The following is a 17,545-nucleotide window of genomic DNA, read 5'->3' as shown; positions in this document are numbered from 1 at the left end:
TTTCCTTAGTCTTTTTCTCAAACATCCTTTTTCTATTCCTGGATCCCATCTAGAATATACCACATTATATTTAGTTGTCATGCCTCCTTCAGCTCCTTTTGGCTCAGGCTTTCTCTATCTTTGATGAACTAGACAGTTTGGGGGAGTATTGGTCAGGTATTTTGCAGGATGGCCTTCAACTGTAATTTGTCTGATGTTTTTCTCATGGTTAGACTGGGCTTATGGGATTTGGGGAAGAAGACCACAGAGGTAAAGTTACTTCCATCACATCATGTCAAGGGAGCTTTCAATGTGATTTATCACTGCTGATGTTGACCTTGATTGCCTGGCTAAGGGAACGTTTGTCAGTTTTCTCGACTGTCAAGTTATTCTTTTTTATCCCCCCTCTTTTCCTACTGTACCCTTTGGAAGGAAGTAACTTAAGAAGTGTGTAGTTATGAACTACGTCTTTGGAGTGTGAAGAATCTATGTAAGTTATTTTGAATTCTTCTGTGTAGGAGATTTGCCTATGTCCTCCCATTTATTAGTCAATCATTTACATAATAGTAAACTTGCAGAGATCTATTTTATACTTTGGGTTATATTCTAATACTACTTTAATTTTCTGTGTTCAAATTATTCCAGCTTTGGCCATTGGGAGCTCTTTCAATTGGCAACTGTACTTCCTTGATACAGCCCCACCAGTATGTGTGTTATTCCTTACCTTCTGGTATTACAAAATACTCCAGAATCATCTTGTCTATTTTTCCTGCCCCATAAAACCAGCCATTTGTCTAAGGAGCCCTGGTTCCTTTTACTGGAGAATGGTGTTAGGAACCAAAATCTGGGTGTTAGGCGTGCTCATTGCTACTGTTTCTACTGTTTTGGATTTTGGTTCTGTTTCTTTTGTCCTGGTTTTCCCTTAGGACAACTCCCTTCTCCAGTATCCACAACTGTTATCCTTTATCTCACTGGATTGATCTCTTTGGTGATTTCCTCTGAATTCTGGGAAAGTATCTCAAGTTTGCCCTCCACCTTATTGATTTTTATTTTTCTTGGCTTTAATTCTGCTGTCTACTACCTCCAATGCAGACTCCAGTTCTACTATTTGATATCTGGTTTTCTTGCCTGCCCTCTGTACCTCCTTCTCCATCTTACCCCACCATAAATCAGAAACTTTCTTTTCCTCTGAGCTTTCCAAAAGTAACTACCTTCCCGTTGTTCCTGAGCATTATGTCCTTGTATCCTCTGTTGCACTTTGTCCAGACTTCGTATTTCATTCACACACACTCAATAAATTGTTGAGCAAATTAGGTTGGGTTTTAGGTGATGGGAAACAGAAGAGTGACCAAGACAGAAATTTCTGCTTCCTGGAGCTTACATTCTAATGGGAGGAGACAGATGATAAAACACCAGGTAAAATGAATAGAAGGCCAGATATTGTTAGAGGTTGAATTGTGTCTCCCCGAAAAACACATTGAAGTCATAACCCCTAGTACCTCAGAATGGGATCTAATTTGAGAGCAGGGTCATTGCAGATGTAACTAGTTAGGTAAAGGTCATACTAGAATAGGGGAAGCTCTTATCTAACATGACCGGTGTCCTAAAAAGACCATATAAAGAGAAGAGAGGACATGCCATGTGTGGCAGAGATTGGTGTGATGCAGTGGTGAGCCACAAACTGCCAAGGATTACCAGTGATGCCAGCAGCCAAGAGAAAGGCAAGGAAGAGTCCTAAGCCTTCGAGAGAGCACATTCTGTTGTTATAAACCACCTAGTTTGTGGTACTTTGTCGCAGCAGTCCCAGGAAATGAAAATAGATATCAATCAGTGAAATGGAGGAGAAAATTAGCAGAAAGGGACAAGTGGGAGTTGGAGGAACAGGGATTTCAATTTTTAAATAAAGTGTTCGGGGAAAGCCTCTGGGAGAAGGGGATGACTGGACAAAGACTGCAACAGGTACAAGAAGGAGCTGTGCACGTGTCTGGGTGAGGGGAGCCTTTGCCAACAGATGAGGACTCTGTCATTAGTGCTGCTCTCCTGGTTTATGTGATACTGGAATCCTTTCTCAGAAGTACATGCAGAGCAGTGGAGAAAGATGGGCCATGACATTGCCCAGACCTGGGTTTGAATCCCAACTCACCATTTTTCAGCTGGGTGTCTTGGGGTAGTTGCTAACCTCTTTGAGTCTCGAGTCCACATCTGTGAAATAGGGATACAAAAATTCCCTCCATCTGAGGGCGTTGGGGAGGACGAATTGAGCAAATAAAGGTGAAGGGCTCTGCACAGGGCCTGGCCTGTGGTCAATGCACTGGAAAGGTGGCTATTTTGGCTGTTATTTTCATTATGGTTAATGTTGGTGCTACTTCTGTTGGAGTTGGTTGGTTGATGGGCAGAGAACCCAGTTCTATCTCCAGTTTCTTGCTGACTTTCAACTAGTACCTCTGCTCTGCACACAAAGGTTCTTTAAACATTAAAGTCCATAGATGCTGGGCCTCTGGAGCTCAGGGAGCTATTTCAAGTGCCCACCATGGGGAGATGCCTCTGCGTGTGGCAGGAGAATGTGAGCGCAGCTGCAGGCCCTCCCCTCCTCTCCCAACCCTGCCCCAGATGCTTCCTGCAGAGCAGCCACCCCACCCCTTAATCCTCCAGGCCCCACACAGCCTGTGACACTGCAGTGGGGAGACTGGGCTCCAGCCACCTGGGCTGTCCAGCAGGCCCTTCCCTGACTACTGTGTCCTCATCTGCAGAGGCTCCCAAGGCTGAAATGTGACCCGTAGGCTCTGTGTCTGCTCTGGAGGAGGTAGTAGACAACTGATAGGTTGCTTCCCTTGCTCCCCTTCTCTGGGCTTTGGGCTCCCCATCTGTGAACTGGAGGATTTAGAAGGCAACTGCTCTAAGCTGCTACCTGCTCTGACTGGTGTAACCTGGGACCCACACAAGACAGAAGGGACATATCTGCAGTTGGCATCTGGGGTCTCCATGCTAATGACTTTAAGTGAGGGCCTGAAGGAATGGAGGAGAGGGAAAGAGGAATTTGATAGCTCTGATGACACTGGCATCTGCTTACAAACCTCCAGGAATTCCCCAGGATAAAATATCAAACTTCTAAGCTTGGCATTCAAGGCTCCTGGGAACTGACTTCTGTTTCAGCCTCCCTTCTACCCCACTCCAGGTACTTCTGCCTCTGTGGAATTCCTGCTGATCCTCAGCCATGATGAGCATGCCTACCCTACCCTCTGATCTTCCCTCCTACCATGCTGGGCTCCTGTAGGAGGGGATCCCGCTCTTCCTCCACCACTAAATGTTGTCTGTTTTTGGAGTCTTGTCTGAGCCTTCTCCCCAGGTGGGATGAGTCACTTCCTCCCTTTGTTCCCAGGCCCCTTTGTTCCTGTTTCCCCTGAGAGGTCTCTGTCTTCTTCACCACGCTGGGAGCAACCTGAGGACAAGGTCAAGGCCAATGATGTCTATGAGCCCAAGAGAGGGTCTGGTGCATAAAAGCTGTTTGAGAGAGTTTGCAGAATGAATGGACAAATGAAAGTTAGAGACTGACTTAAAACTGGGGAAACCTCTAGTTGACCCTTTCTGTTCCTAAAGTGAGTATCACCGGATAGGGGTCAGGAGCCTGGGCTTTCAGTTGCAAAAAGAAGACGTCTTTGCTGTGGGCTTTCTGCAAGACAGTTCCTCTCTCTGTGACTCTTCAAAAGAGACATGATAATCACATGTGCCCTGCTTGCCCCTGAGGCTGCATTGAGAGATATCAAACCATCAGGAAAGTGCTCAGTGGCTGTGCACCTGCAGCCAGCACCTCTGACCAGTGTTGGACAGCAAGGAAGGGAAAGCCAAGGGAAGCCAATTCCTGGGAGCTTCTCCTGTCTGGGATGCCAAGGTGGAAATGAACTTGAGACCCAGACCAAACTTGAGGCTCTCTCATAGTCAGGCAATTTGGGCACCCAGGGCATTCAGATCAGTCTGCCATTCACCCTGTGGCTAGCCACACCTACCTTCAGCTTTTTGACACTGGTACAGGGATCGTTGGAGAAGCTCTCGGTGTCTGAAATCTCAATGTCCTCGCCATACAGAACTCCAGTCAGGTCGTTCCGCACCTGTCAGCAAAGAGAAAGCAGAGGGTGGGTGTGTTGAGGACCATAGGAAGGGCTAGTTCAGAGGGGTCACCCTGGGGAAGTCAACTGCGCAAAGCGATTTTCTCTATCGACAATGCAAAGTGAGTGGTTTTGTTTTACATTATTAACTAGACCGCCCCATGAAAACTTGAGGATCCCCAGTCCCACCCTGCAACTGACACATGGATACAAGGAGGCCAGACAGGGAAGGGACTTTCTAAGATTGCCCAGGGAGTTCCTGCAAGAGTCAAGATTAGCACCTTTGCTGGTGTTTCTTCACCACATCACATTGTCTCCAAATCAGGCTATTCTATTCTGTCTTTGTTAATATTTTGCATTATTTATTTGTGATATTATTTCACTTTTATGGTGAGGAAATAGCTAATATATTCGAAGACAATACAGAGTAGAGGAAAGAGGAAAGAAGTATGGAACCTGCCTGTGATGTTAAACGTAACTATGTGTCTACTCACACACAGAATGAGGAATATCTATGGATGTGAAAAGCAAAGGGCTGCAAACTCCAGTGTTACCAGGACCAGCCAGTGTGTGAACTAGCCTGTGTGGAAGGATATTACAGAAAGATAGGGCTGGGCGTGGGCTCACACCTGTAATCCCAGCGCTTTGGGAGGCCAAGACGGGGGGCTTGCTTGAGCCCAGGAGTTCAAGACTGCAGTGAGCCATGATCATGCCACTGTACTCCAGCCTGGGTGACAGAACAAGACCTTGTTTCAACAGAATAAAACAAAACAAAACAAAAGACAGCAACAGTTGGTTGCTGAGTTAGAACATGGGTCAAGGGTTACCAGACCTTCCGATTTTTGGAGGGAGAAATCAGAAATTTAGACTTTTAAAATATAAAATCCCCTAATTTTTAAATGTTGATACTATTTTGAATTAAAAAAAAAGAAAGTAAGGATCAAACCAAATAAACTTAAAGTCTGTATCTGGCCTGCGGCCATGGCTGTACACTCTCTGACATATAACGATGGAAACTGGACTTTGTGTTTTAGTAGCAAGAACTAGGTTGGGGTTAGGGGATCCGGCTTCCAGGTCCTGCTCTATCACTGACTTGCTTGTGACCTCAACCTCTCATGTGATTCTCCCCTTCTCTGGGCCTCAGTTTCTTCCTCTTTAGGAGATGCTTAAAGCACTTCTTGTTCACACCCATTAGCATGGCTATTACCAAAAAGCAAAACCACAAGTGTTGGTGAAGATGTGGAGAAACTGGAACCCTTGTGTATTGCTGGTGAAAATGTAAAATGCTGCCGCTGCTGTGGAAAACAGTATGGCAGCCCCTCAAAAAGATAAATATAGAATTACCACATGATCCAGCAATTCCACTTCTGGGCATGTACCCAAAAGAATTGAAAGCAGGGACTTGACAGACATTTTACACCCATGTTCATAAGAGCATTTGTTCACTGTAGCTAAAAGGTAGAAGCAGCCCAAAAGTTCACTGCTCGATGAGTGGATAAATGAATTGTGGTGTATACAGACAGTGAAATACTATTCAGCCCTCAAAAGGAATAAAATTCTGACACATGCTATAACATGGATGAGCCTTGAAGACATCATGCTATGTGAAACAATGCAGACACAAAAGGACAAATATTGTATGACTCTATTCATATGAGACACTCAGGTTAGTCACATTAATAGAGACAGAAAGTAGAATGGTGGTTACCAGCAGCTGAGGGGAGGAGGGGATGGGGAGTCATTGTTTAATGGGCACAGAGTTTCAGTGTGGAATGATAAAAAAAAAAGTTCTGCAGATGCAGTAATGATAGTTGCACAAACATGTGAATATACTTACTGCTACTGAACTGTACCCTTATAAATGGTTAAAGTGATAAATTTTCTGTTATGTATATTGTACCACAATAAAAACTTCTCATTTCAACACTTGGTGGATGCTTGTAATGTATACATCAGAGCGTTTTGGATAATCTGGCCCTAAATGTCACAGGATGGTCACCACCAAGGAAGGGAGACAAAAGAGACTGTGATGGGAACTGCCATCTTTTGTTTCTTTGAGAGAAATATGAAGCAAATGGAGCAAATGTGAACATGTAATCATTCTGGCTAGCAAGTCCACGGGTGTTTATTTTATTCTGAATGCTTGAAGTGCCTTGTGATCAATGTTTTGTAAAAAGAAAGATGCTGTCACAGTCAGGGTGATCCTTGTCCATCCTTCGTTTTTACCTCAATTCGATGGAAGATTGGTAACTAGTTAATGGGGGGGGAAAGTTAACTTTTCCATCAGAGTTGATTTCTGCTGTCTCAAATCCTTTTGGATACAGGTGGGTCCCATGATGAGTTTTGAGCAGCAGGAGGGTGTTGTGGAACAGTCATTATTAAACCGGGAAAACGTGCACACGTGGCCCTCCTGGGAGGAGCTCAATGTGTGAGCTCCTGGAAACACACAGTCAAGCCTTGGCTCTCCACTTGCATGGCACCCACATTCCGAGAAACTACCCAAGCTCTCAAGTCTCAGTTTTTACACCTATAAGACGGGGGCAATACAGCAAGTAGCTCATGGGGCTGACTCAAGGCCCAGCAAAAACACTGAAGATGTGGAATGGCTTTGTAAACTCGAAAGCTCTACACACCACTTAGAAGTTGGAGTGATCATTCCCAGGCAAATGGCAAGGCATCAAGGCAGCAGTGGCGTGGGTATCCACACGTGTATATTAATGTGTGCATGAAAGCTATATATAAACATGGCAGAATAAAATGTTTTATAGGTGGTCAGAACTCAAAACAAAGATAAAACACACCCTAGAGGTCATCTCATCCCTCCGCTCATTTCACAGATGAGGAAACTGAAGTGTGATTCCCAGTCCTGGCTGGCTCTTCTGGATTCTGCCAGATGTGGACAGTTTCGGAGGCCCGATGAACCAGAAGAGGCCAGAACAGATGGTCAGTGAGGTCAGCCACTCACCGCCCATAATCTCAGCACCAAGGAGTCTGTGCTCACCTCAAGTATTTATCCTAATGGACTTTCTGGGGAAAGCAAATGGAGGCAATCAGTAATATTATAAATGGCATTTTAAAGTAACAAAAGCATGGAAAAGAAATAATGTAATAGATCTTCCTCACAAGGGAAAAAAATTTACATGCTCCTTAAGTGGGTAGAAAGACCCTTTAGTGCACTGATGGAAGATTTACTAAGAAAATTTATAAATACCTAGGTTTCATTCTGGAACTGTAGTTATCTCTTGTTTAAAACAGAGCCAGGCCAGGTGCAGTGGCTCACGCCCGTAATCCCAGCACTTTGGGAGGCCAAGGCGGGTGGATCACCTGAGAGGTCAGGAGTTCAAAACCAGCCTGGCCAACATGGTGAAATCCCATCTCTACTAAAAATATAAAAATTAGCCAGGCAGTAGTGGCACATGCCTGTAATCCCAACTACTTGGGAGGCTGAGGCAGGAGAATCACTTGAACCCGGGAGGCAGAGGTTGCAGTGAGCCAAGATCACACCATTGCATTCCAGCCTGGGCAACAGAGGAAGACTCTGTCTCAAACAACAACAACAACAACAACAACAAACAAAAAACAAACAAACAAAAAAACCAGAGCCAATGTCTTGCCATTAACTACATTTCTGCAAAATGATTTCCTTTTTTCTATTAATCTCCTTTATAAAAATAGAAGTATGTTCTTCTGGGAAAGGAATAACTCTTAATTCCCAATAAAATACACTCACACACACAACACACTCACATACACACACACACACACACACACACACAAAGTATGGCAGGGGGTGCCCCTGGGAGCCTAATCTGCATATTGGGCCAAGTGAGGCAGCCACCAGGAGTCTGATTTGCTGAAAGCTGTGGGTATCCTGGGAGGGATGGGGAGAGATGGGTTAATGATGGGCAGGGGAGGTTAGAAGGCTTCCCCTCACCTGGAAGGGAGCCCCAGGAGGGCAGGAGACACAGACTGACAGGGAGTGAGGGGTGCTGTGAGCAGGCACCCAGGGATGCTGGAAAGGAGGTGAGGAAGGACTGGGCTCCCTAAAGGCCAGGGCCTCTGGGGCTACCCAAAGGGGAAAACTCTCGCCGCTTCTGGTGCAGCGGATCCAGGACCTGGCCAAGGAACAAATCCACAAGGAGCCGAAGACATTTGGCATGGAGAGAACAGATGGGTCAGAGCCCCTGGAATAAACAATCTGCGATAAGAGGCTTGGAGGCATTAGTTGTTGACTTGACACCTCCTCCCCACCCCGACTACAAGAACTGGTGTGGCCCATCCGTGTGAGTTCGTGCCAGAAAGCATGTCCCTGAAGCAGTGGTTCTCGAAGAGTGGCCCCTGCACCAGTAACACCAGCACCATCTGAGAACTTGCTAAAAATGCAAACTCTCCAGCCCTACCCAGAACTACTGAATCAGACACTCTGGGGTGGGGTCCAGCACCCTGTTTTAAAAAGCTCTCCAGGTAATTCTGATACATGTTTAGAGAACCACATTCTAAATGAAGCCAGATAAGTTTTAAGTAAATGATCGATAATTGTGAGAAAAAAATTTTAATGCTTGGATATTTTCCCTTTGGTTAGGAGACCAGAATGTATTCACTGAGCAAGGCAATTGACAAAGGGTGATTAAGACTAGGAACCGCTGGCCCCCTTCCCTGCCCCCTGCCCCCAGCTCCCCTTTTTAAAAAATTTTTTATTTATTTATTTTTGAGACAAAGTCTCACTCTTTCGTCCAGGCTGGAATGCAGCAGCATGATCTGGGCTCACTGCAACCTCCGCCTCTCAGGTTCAAGTGATTCTCCTGCCCCAGCCTCCCGAATAGCTGAGATTACAGGTGCACACCACCAAGCCCAGCTAATTTTTGTGTTTTTAGTAGAGACGGGCTTTTGCCATGTTGGCCAGGCTGGTTTCCAATTCCTGACCTCAAGTGATCCACCTGCTTTGGCCTCCCAAAGTGCTGTGATTATAGGCGTGAGCCACTGCACCTGGCCAGGAACTATTTTTAAAAGGTATCACATCTAGAATGAAGGAAGGGACAATCCCTCTTTGTCATCCATCTCAGACCACACCTAGAGCACTGGGCTCAGTTCTGCTTGCCTTTATCAGGGTAGCGACAAAGTGGTTCACACTCAGAGGACAGAGGTGTGACTAGGACAGGGACCAAGAACCCTTTAGGGAGACCATAGGCACGGGCTGATGGAGAGCGTAAAGGTCACAAAGGATGAGACCAGTGACTCCTCAGGCTCCCATGCAGCTTTGGGAACCAAACAGCCAAATGCAAGAATGTCAATATTTCAACTCAGACTTCAAGTTCTAGGAAGCCCCACATTTTTCATAAAGCGAAGAGCCAGGAGAAATCCATGGCTTTGAGGGAAAGCCAGCAGTGGGGACAGCCCCACTCATGCTGAGCAGGGAGAAAATGCCGCCAGGTCAGATCAGCCGTCTGAACAGCAGAGATGAGTGCGTCTGCCCACAACCTCCCTCCCAGCTGGTTCATGGGGCTGTGGTGAAGAGAGTGACAGGGACTTGTCACTCCAATAAAGCCCTCACAATGGCTTCGTTCCTGCAACTGACTGAGCACACAACCTCCGTCCACACACTAGGCATGGGAGTGCAGTCTTTATCCATGCCTGCAAGACACAGGGCGAGAAGGGGAGGGGTTGGAGGAGGAAAAGGAGATCAGAGGAAAAGGTGGAAAGCAAATGGAATTGGGAAGGGAGTGTAGGTAAACGGATGACTCAGAAGAATCTTCTCACTCAGCATTTAATTGAGTCCATGTGACCTGTTTAAGCCTAATGTGGGTCCGCACTGTCCCATCAAGGAGGCTGGTCCTCACTTCTGAGAAGGCCACAGTGCCACTCCATTGCAAGGCCTCCTCCCTGTTCTGAAGCCTGCACCTCTCTGTTGAAAACAGAACAGCTGCCAGAGGATGCCGGGCACTGTCCTCTCTCTAGAATCACCCAGCCTTGGGTTTATCAAATCACTGCATGACCTGCCGCCTCAGTGTGTGGGCCAGTCTGTTCTCTCCACCCACACTATCTCTGCTTTAGGGCCCCAAGACTGTATCTGCATGCCCTGCCAGGCTCTTATCCCCTGCAACTCCCTGCTACCCACAGGTAGGGCCAGTGAACTCCTGGCTCCTATGAATCCCCCCACTTGGCACTGGACACTCCTGCCCTCCATGGATGCAAGGTGAGGGGCCTGAGGTCAGGAGCCCTGGGGTGCAGCCCCCAGTCAGCCTGGAAAGGGACCTTTCTCTGACCTCAGGCTCTTAATCTGAGCTCTTGCTTCATTCCTGGGACTGAAATTCTATCTCATGCCCAGTCACTGCCTGGCTTCTGGACTTGAGTACCTTTCCGAGCCGCCACTCACCACTTTGGATTTTTCAGAATGGGCTCTGTTTGTCCCTACCAGTCCCACTCCTTCATTCACTCACTTATTCACCCACTCATTCATTTCTGATATTGACATCTCTTCTGTTTCAGGAACCGTCTGAGGCAGGACCGGGCCTCTAACGATGACCAAAACCATTCGCTGTCCTGGATCTCTGTCTAGTGAGGGCAAGAGGCATTCATCAGCTGACTGTCCCAGGGAATGTGTAAATGTTCACTGACATAAGGGCACTCAAGTTCAGGGGCAGGCTCCTGGGAGAGGCTGTAGCAGAGGAGTCAGCCCCAGGCCAGGAGGTGGGGCAGGGGGAAGGATTCCAGGCCGAGGAGCAGCATGGGTACGTCCTGTGACGGGAGGGAGCTGGTGGAGAAACTAAAAGAATGTCCCAGCAGGCTTAATGCAGAGCCTAAAGCAGGGCTTGGGGGAGGCTGTCGGAATGAACTGAGAAAGAGGTGGGTGACGGCAGCCCGGACAGGCCTTCCAGTTCAGGTGAAGGATCAGGTCTCGGCCCTAAGCACAGTGGTAACCCAGGATGAGGTTTTAAGTGATGGAGTGACATTATTAGAACCATGATTTGAGACAGTTGCTCAGGCTTCTGTGGGACTGCTGAGGGGCAGGGACATGAGGGGAAGAGGAAGGGCAGGGAGGGGCTCCAGCAATGGTCCAGGCGAGGGATATGATACGGGAGGTGGCAAGAAGTGATCGGCTTGGGGGTACATTCAGGACAACTAATAATCTGTATTAGTCATCTACTTCTGTGCAACAAATTATCCCAAAATGTAGCAGCTTAAACCAATATGCATCCACTGTCCCCCACAGTTTCCATGGTGAGGAATGGGGAGCAACTTAACTGGGGGTTTCTGGCTCAGGGTCTTTCAGGAGGTTGTGGTCAGGATGCTGGCTGGGGCTGCTGTCACCTAAAGACTTTGGGACTACATTTTGGAATCACCTGGGGAGTTTCAGAAACCGCTGATGCCCTAGCTGCCTCCTAAACCAATCAGAACCTCTGGGATAGGACCCAGGCATCTGTATTTTTAGAGCTTTCCAGGAGTTTCCAATGTGTAGCTAAAGTGGCTACTGATTGGGATAAGAGCAACAGAATCATCAAGCTTACAGCTGGGTCGCCAGCTTGCCTAAAATCCCCCGAGCCCTCTGTCCCCATCTCCTCCAGACCCAGGGCACCAGGATTGCTCCCCTGCTCTCTCCTGCCCCCTCTAGTAGGTACATCTCATCTTTAATCCCCAGGCCCTTCTACTCCTGGCCCTTAGCACCCCGAGCAGACCCTGACTATGACAGGAGAAAATGGAGAGAAGGAAAGGAGGCAGGAGGACATGAGAGAGAAAGCAAGAAAGGGAGAAGAGAGAAGCAGAATATTATTATAGCAACTTGCTACTGCATTCAGACCACATGTCCCACACAGAGAAGGGTCCCATGGGCAAGTGAAATTCACAGCCAGTGGCTGGAGGCTGCAGAGAGCTCCAGAGATCTCAAGGCACTTGGCTTCTATGGCCAGGAGTTCCCCCAGACAACTTCCCTAATGAGGCTACTGCACCAGCAGAGGAACTATCCAGAAAGGCACAGATCCAGGTAAAGACGGAGAGAACCAGGGCTGCGCCACATGCACTTTACAACTCTTTGAAAATTCTAATTAGGTTACGAAATGAACTTGAGAGCAAAGCGAATTCTCAGCTCTCCTATGGAAGCTGAGGTAACCTACTTTGTCATTCAAATGCAGTGGCTATATATAGCCAAGAATTGTGCCGAAATGTCACTCCTCTTACCTGACTAAAGTGTATAATTATAGATTTACTTCTATTCATTCATGAAATGTGTCTTCACTTGATTAAATAGTTCATTCAAGGAAAATCCATTAAAATATGGAACATGTTAAAATGTGGCTCCTTAGAGGCAGAGGGCACCGTTGTAGCTAAGATGCTAATTAGGATAAACAGGCATTTGAAACACTCAAATCTTTGAATAATTCAGGCCACTTTTACTGGGGCTGGAGCTCCCCAGGAACTGCCATTAACTTAAGCTAATTAAAAAATTAGCCTGGAGAGGCGTAGACCAAAGCCGACTTCAAACACAGGAGAGCTGTCATGTAGAGGGGGGGCACCTGCTTCTGCGCACCCCCGTGGTGCTGGAGCACCAACAGGTAAGATGGTTCAGGAAATTAGATTTTGGCCCAATGCCAAAAAACCCCACAGCTTTTTAACGACGGAGAAGGTGGCTTTGATAGATAGTGAGGTCTTTCAAAGATTTGGGGCATATGCTTAAAAACTTTTCCATGTGGTATATTTCTGCCTGTCCAAACCTGATGTGCATTCACTAAGAGAGCATTCCTTTTGAAAAATGGAGCCACCTACTTTTTAGATTTCTACAAATAAGTTCGCTCTTAATCATCTGTAACCAGATTTGAATGTAAGTGAAAAAAAATGTAAAGGGCAAATATGTAACTGAATATGTATTAGATCTGCTGCACACGGGGAATAGCTGTACTTGGGGAATGCCTGTGGGTATATATCCAGCTGTATCCAGGTGTGTGTATGTGTGCGTATGACCCATGCATGTTCACAGTGCAGAGCCAGTGGGTTGAAATGTGACCTCCAAAAAAGATAGGTCTAAGTTCTAACCCTGACAACTTGTGAATGTGACCTTATTTGGAAAAAGGCTCTTTGCAGACGTAATTAACTGAAGGATCTTGGGATGAGATCATCCTGGATAAATCCAATGTTAAGGATTCTTATAAGAGAAAGGCAAAGGGAGAGTTGGGGCACAGAGACATGAGGGGGAAGTCCACGTGAAGACAGAGGCAGAGGGTGGAGTGATGCAGCTGCCAGCAAGGAGCACCTGGAGCCACCAGAAGCTGGGAGATGGAGGCAAGGATTCCCTCCTAGAGATTCCAGGGCAAGCCTGCTGACACCTTCATTTAGGACCTCTGGCCTCCAGAACTATGAGACAATACACTTCTGTTGTTTTAAGCCACCTAGTTTGTGGTGATTTGTTTCGGCAGCCGCAGGAAACTAACACACCTGGGGCAGGTTCCCATGGAGAAGCCTGGGCTTCCTATCCAATCTACATGCTCACATCACATATCAAGGCCTCTGGAATGGAACCCCAGTTTCCCTCTACTTGATGGCACCATTTGTCTGTCCCAAAGATATATGGTATTTCTTATATCTCCAGAATTACCAAAAGCAGGGAAACAAGTGGAGGACCATAAGCTGTGCATCGTGGAAATGTGGGTGCCCGGGACAGGGGTGCTGGCCTCATGGAGCTTCAGTGGAGGGCTCAGGAGTCTGCATCACTGACTTTGAGTTGACCCGCAAAGAGGTGACCATGAGTACGGGGCTGTAACATTTTCTTCCCCATGGACGTGTCAGCTCCAGGAGGGAAGCACTTGGTTTGTTTTGATCTCAGGATCCTGTGTAGTGCCTGGCATATAGTAGGTGCTCAGAATTGTGGTGAATGAGAGCATGGATGAGTGCATGCTGAGGCTGCACCATGGCCACCCACTCTTAGATGGAGGAGGTTAATATTCTGAGCCCACTAGACCCATCTTGAGCTGGTCTCGCAGGGATGAGGCAACTTTGCAACGGCTGGGCTGCATGCTGAGGCTGAAGACCCAGTCTGCAGATGCAGCGGTAAGTCCCAGGGGCAGCGCCAGCTGGAACTCTGTCAGGGCCCCAATGAAGGAAGAAATCTGGGGAGAGCTGTGGTGCTCTGGGGGCACCCCTGTGGGGACATATGGGACCCGAGGGCAGCTGGAGTTCCCTGGGGACAGTTCCCTGCCTCCCTCACCATGGCAGAGAGTGTCAGGCACCTGTGACCTGAGACCTGCCCAGCTACTCACATCAAGCCCTCATGGCAGCTCCTACCTGCTGGGAGTCCAGCTGGCCTACATGGCAATTGGGAGCAGAGATCCCACCTGGCAGAGCTACAGGCCCGCACACCCAACCCATGATGCCAGCTCTCAGCACTATCACCGCATTATGAAAGTCCTCCAGATGGAGGGCAGGGAGACTGCAGGCTGCTCCTCTCCCCAGCCCACCACTGCTTCTTGGAGGCCTGTCTCCCAGAACCACATACTGTAGGGGAGAAACACACCCTCGGCCCAATTTCAAGAAGGCAACTGGGGCCGCTCTGGCTTTCAGATCAAATCAAATCAAATCCCTCTTTCCATCAGCCAGGCTGATGGAAAACTGATTTCTCAGTTTTAGAAATTCCAAAGAATCATCAGTGATGGATAGAGTCATGCCCTTTCCCCAATGATGTCCATGTCCAAATCCCTAAAATATGTTACCTTACGTGGCAAAGGGGACTTTGCAGATGCGATGAAGTTAAGGATGTCAAGATGGAGCAACCATCTGGGATTATCCTGGCGGCCCAACATGATCCCAAGGGTCTTTATAAGGGAAGGAGGGAGGTAGAAAAGTCAGAGTCAGGGAAGAAATTTGTTCGAAGATGCTCTGCTTCTGGCTTTGAAAGTGGAGGAAGAGGCCAGGAATCAAGGCTCACAGGCAGCCTCTAGAAGGTGGGAAAGGCAAGGAAATATTCTCCCCTAAAGCCTCCAGAAGGAACCAGCCAAAATCAGGAACACCTTGATTTTGACCCAGTGATTTTGAACTTCTGATCTTCAGAATTATAGGATAATAATTTGTGCTGTTTAAAGCCACTAAATTGATGATGATTTGTTGCAGCAGAACAGGAAAGTGATATAATAAGCTTTCACCTTGAGATCCCATACATCTTGAAATGCCAACATGCTGTTTGAAGCCTTCCCTTGTTCCCAGGCTAGCAGTGACTTTTCCTCTGAACTCCACAGTCCTGGGCTCAAGATACCTCTTCTCGGCTAAACAGAATGTCCTGAGATCTCACACACCTTCCGTCTGGGACACCTCTTACCCCTCCAGATGCCTAGCACAGGGGCTGCCTGAGGAAGTAGGACCAGGTCCAAGCACCTTTCTTGGATAATGCACAAAAATTTCCTGTTGGGCATCCCCAACCATCAGTCTTCCCTTTGGCCCTCATTTTCCAAGGACCTCACCCACTCTAGGAGCAGTCGGTGAAGTCAGGCTACGCTAAGGCTGTTGGGGAATGAAATTAGCCATCAGACCTTATTGCTTTCCTTGTGACAAACTGCCCATTGCTTTAATTGTTCCAGACTCGAGGGACCAAACCAATGTTTACAAAAACGTTGGGTGTTAATAAAACAGGGAGGCTATATAGTTAAGGTGATGAATAGAAACTTCTACAGGAAATCAGCAATATGCAAAGTGAGTCTCTGACACCAAACTAGAAGACGGATATTAAGAAATCACACCTGAGAGCACCAAAGCAAGCCGACTTCAAAACCATTCCGTGGCTCTGAGCCCTATCCCTGCTCTTGTCTCTTGAGGAATGGTGGAGGGGATGGCAGGCGGCCACATGGGGAAGTCTAGGCCTGTGAGACAGCACTTCGTGCATCCCTGAAGAACTGCCACCAAACCCAGGGGACTGGCGTGGCACCTGGGCCTCAGGGAAAGGGCCAGTACCAGTGGGAGAGGCCACCAGGAAGTAGAATTCAGCTCCCTCAGAGACAGAACTTTCTAACAAGAGAGTGAGCCAAGGAAGGATGGGCCCTTCCCCAGGTGGGAGTGAGCTCCCCACCATGACAGGTGTGCAAGCAGAGGTGGGTTGCACAGGCTGTAGAAGGGATTCAGGCATCAGACGGAGGGGCAGACGAGACTGCTGCATCTCCAAGGAAGGTTTCAAATTCTCAAACCTGAGAAGTTGCAAGAGAGGCCTCAGCCAAACTTGCCCATGGGGAGCTGCCTAGGTGGTACATGTTCTCACCCCTGCAGAAATAGGACAGCTTCAGGCCGCTCCATAAGCTGGATGAGCAGTGGGATCAAATTGTCCAGCTTTGCACTTCAAGGTGGAGTATAAAGGACTCCTTTCTGAGACCCTGGGAAATCACTGCACTTTTTATGAGCAGCTTTCTTTCCAGTTCTGGATTCCAAAGTGGGTGATTTGTCCTCAACTCATGTTCCACTCTGACATCCTAAGCCCCTAGCATTTGCAAACCCCACTTCTTGGCTTCCACTGGCTCCCTTCTTCTAGGGCTTCAGATTTGGGTGTGCAATGAGGTGAGGAACTGAAGGGCTGGGACTCCCCTTGGCACAGACAGCAAAAGGCAAAGGTGCAAACTGCTCCCAGAGCCCACCTCTCCTCCTTCCCTTCCCTCCACTCCCCCTCTCCCACCCCTATCCCTCACTCCAAGCCCTCAGGGAGGAAGGGGGCCACAGGCGACACACCAGGATTGACTCTGGAGTGAATTTCATCCTCAACAATATTACAAAGCAGATCCCATTCCTGTTTCCATTTCACAAATGAGGGACTTGAAAGATTACGTCACTTGCCCAAAGCCTTACAAGTAGTAAGTCAGAGGGCCAAGACTGAAACTCATGTCTCTCTGACTTCCAAACATCCAGGAGGGGAGAGTAGAGGAAGAAGAGAGGAAGAGCTTGGGTGGTGGCACTGGCCTGGCCCTTGGGTGGTTCCTGCAGGGAGAGGACCCCCCAGTGAGTGGCTTTCCTGCTTGAGCATCCCTCTCTAGACTGGCAGGCCCTGGGGAGTTGAGACTGTGTTGGGGCCTCTCTGTGTATCCATGCTGGATATAAAGCCTGGCAAAAAGCAAGCGATCAGGACACATGGGAAAGAGAAGCATGGCAGAACTGGACATATCCAGGAAGCAAGGGCATCACAATCAGAGAATGGTAACAAAAGAAGGAGACAAGAACACTGAGGATGCACTCCACCTTCACCTCCTGGCGCGAAGGTCTGCAAAGGGAACCCTCTGTCCAGCAGGCAGAGTGAGTGCTGACACTCTCAGGCCCACTCCTCATGTCTGAGAGAGGCTGAGCTCAGACCATCAGAACCACACACCAACTCACCAGCCCTCATTGGACAGCTGGGGAAACTGAGGTCCCAAGAGGGGTAGAGACTTGCCCCAAATCACACAACTTTCTAGGCACGGAGCTGGGACTCAAACCCAGTTTCTTGCCTCTAGACCAATATTTCCCAAAGCCAT

General features: G+C 47.9%; 1 protein-coding gene across 2 annotated transcripts in view; it reads right to left on the bottom strand.

Moving 5' to 3' along the window:
- The window catches only part of GABBR2 (gamma-aminobutyric acid type B receptor subunit 2), a 415,572-nt gene that overhangs the window by 197,770 nt on the left and 200,257 nt on the right, over positions 1–17,545 (bottom strand). For both annotated transcript variants that reach the window (XM_055271718.1, XM_055271719.2), the window contains one exon: positions 3,984–4,085. In XM_055271718.1, coding sequence (XP_055127693.1) covers positions 3,984–4,085 — 102 coding nt within the window. The remainder of the gene's footprint in view (positions 1–3,983; positions 4,086–17,545) is intronic.

Source organism: Symphalangus syndactylus, chromosome 3 (assembly GCF_028878055.3).
Source record: "Symphalangus syndactylus isolate Jambi chromosome 3, NHGRI_mSymSyn1-v2.1_pri, whole genome shotgun sequence".
NCBI classification, from domain to species: Eukaryota; Metazoa; Chordata; class Mammalia; order Primates; family Hylobatidae; genus Symphalangus; species Symphalangus syndactylus.
Note: the sequence above shows the minus strand (reverse complement) of the source record. Positions and strands in the feature narration are given on the sequence as shown.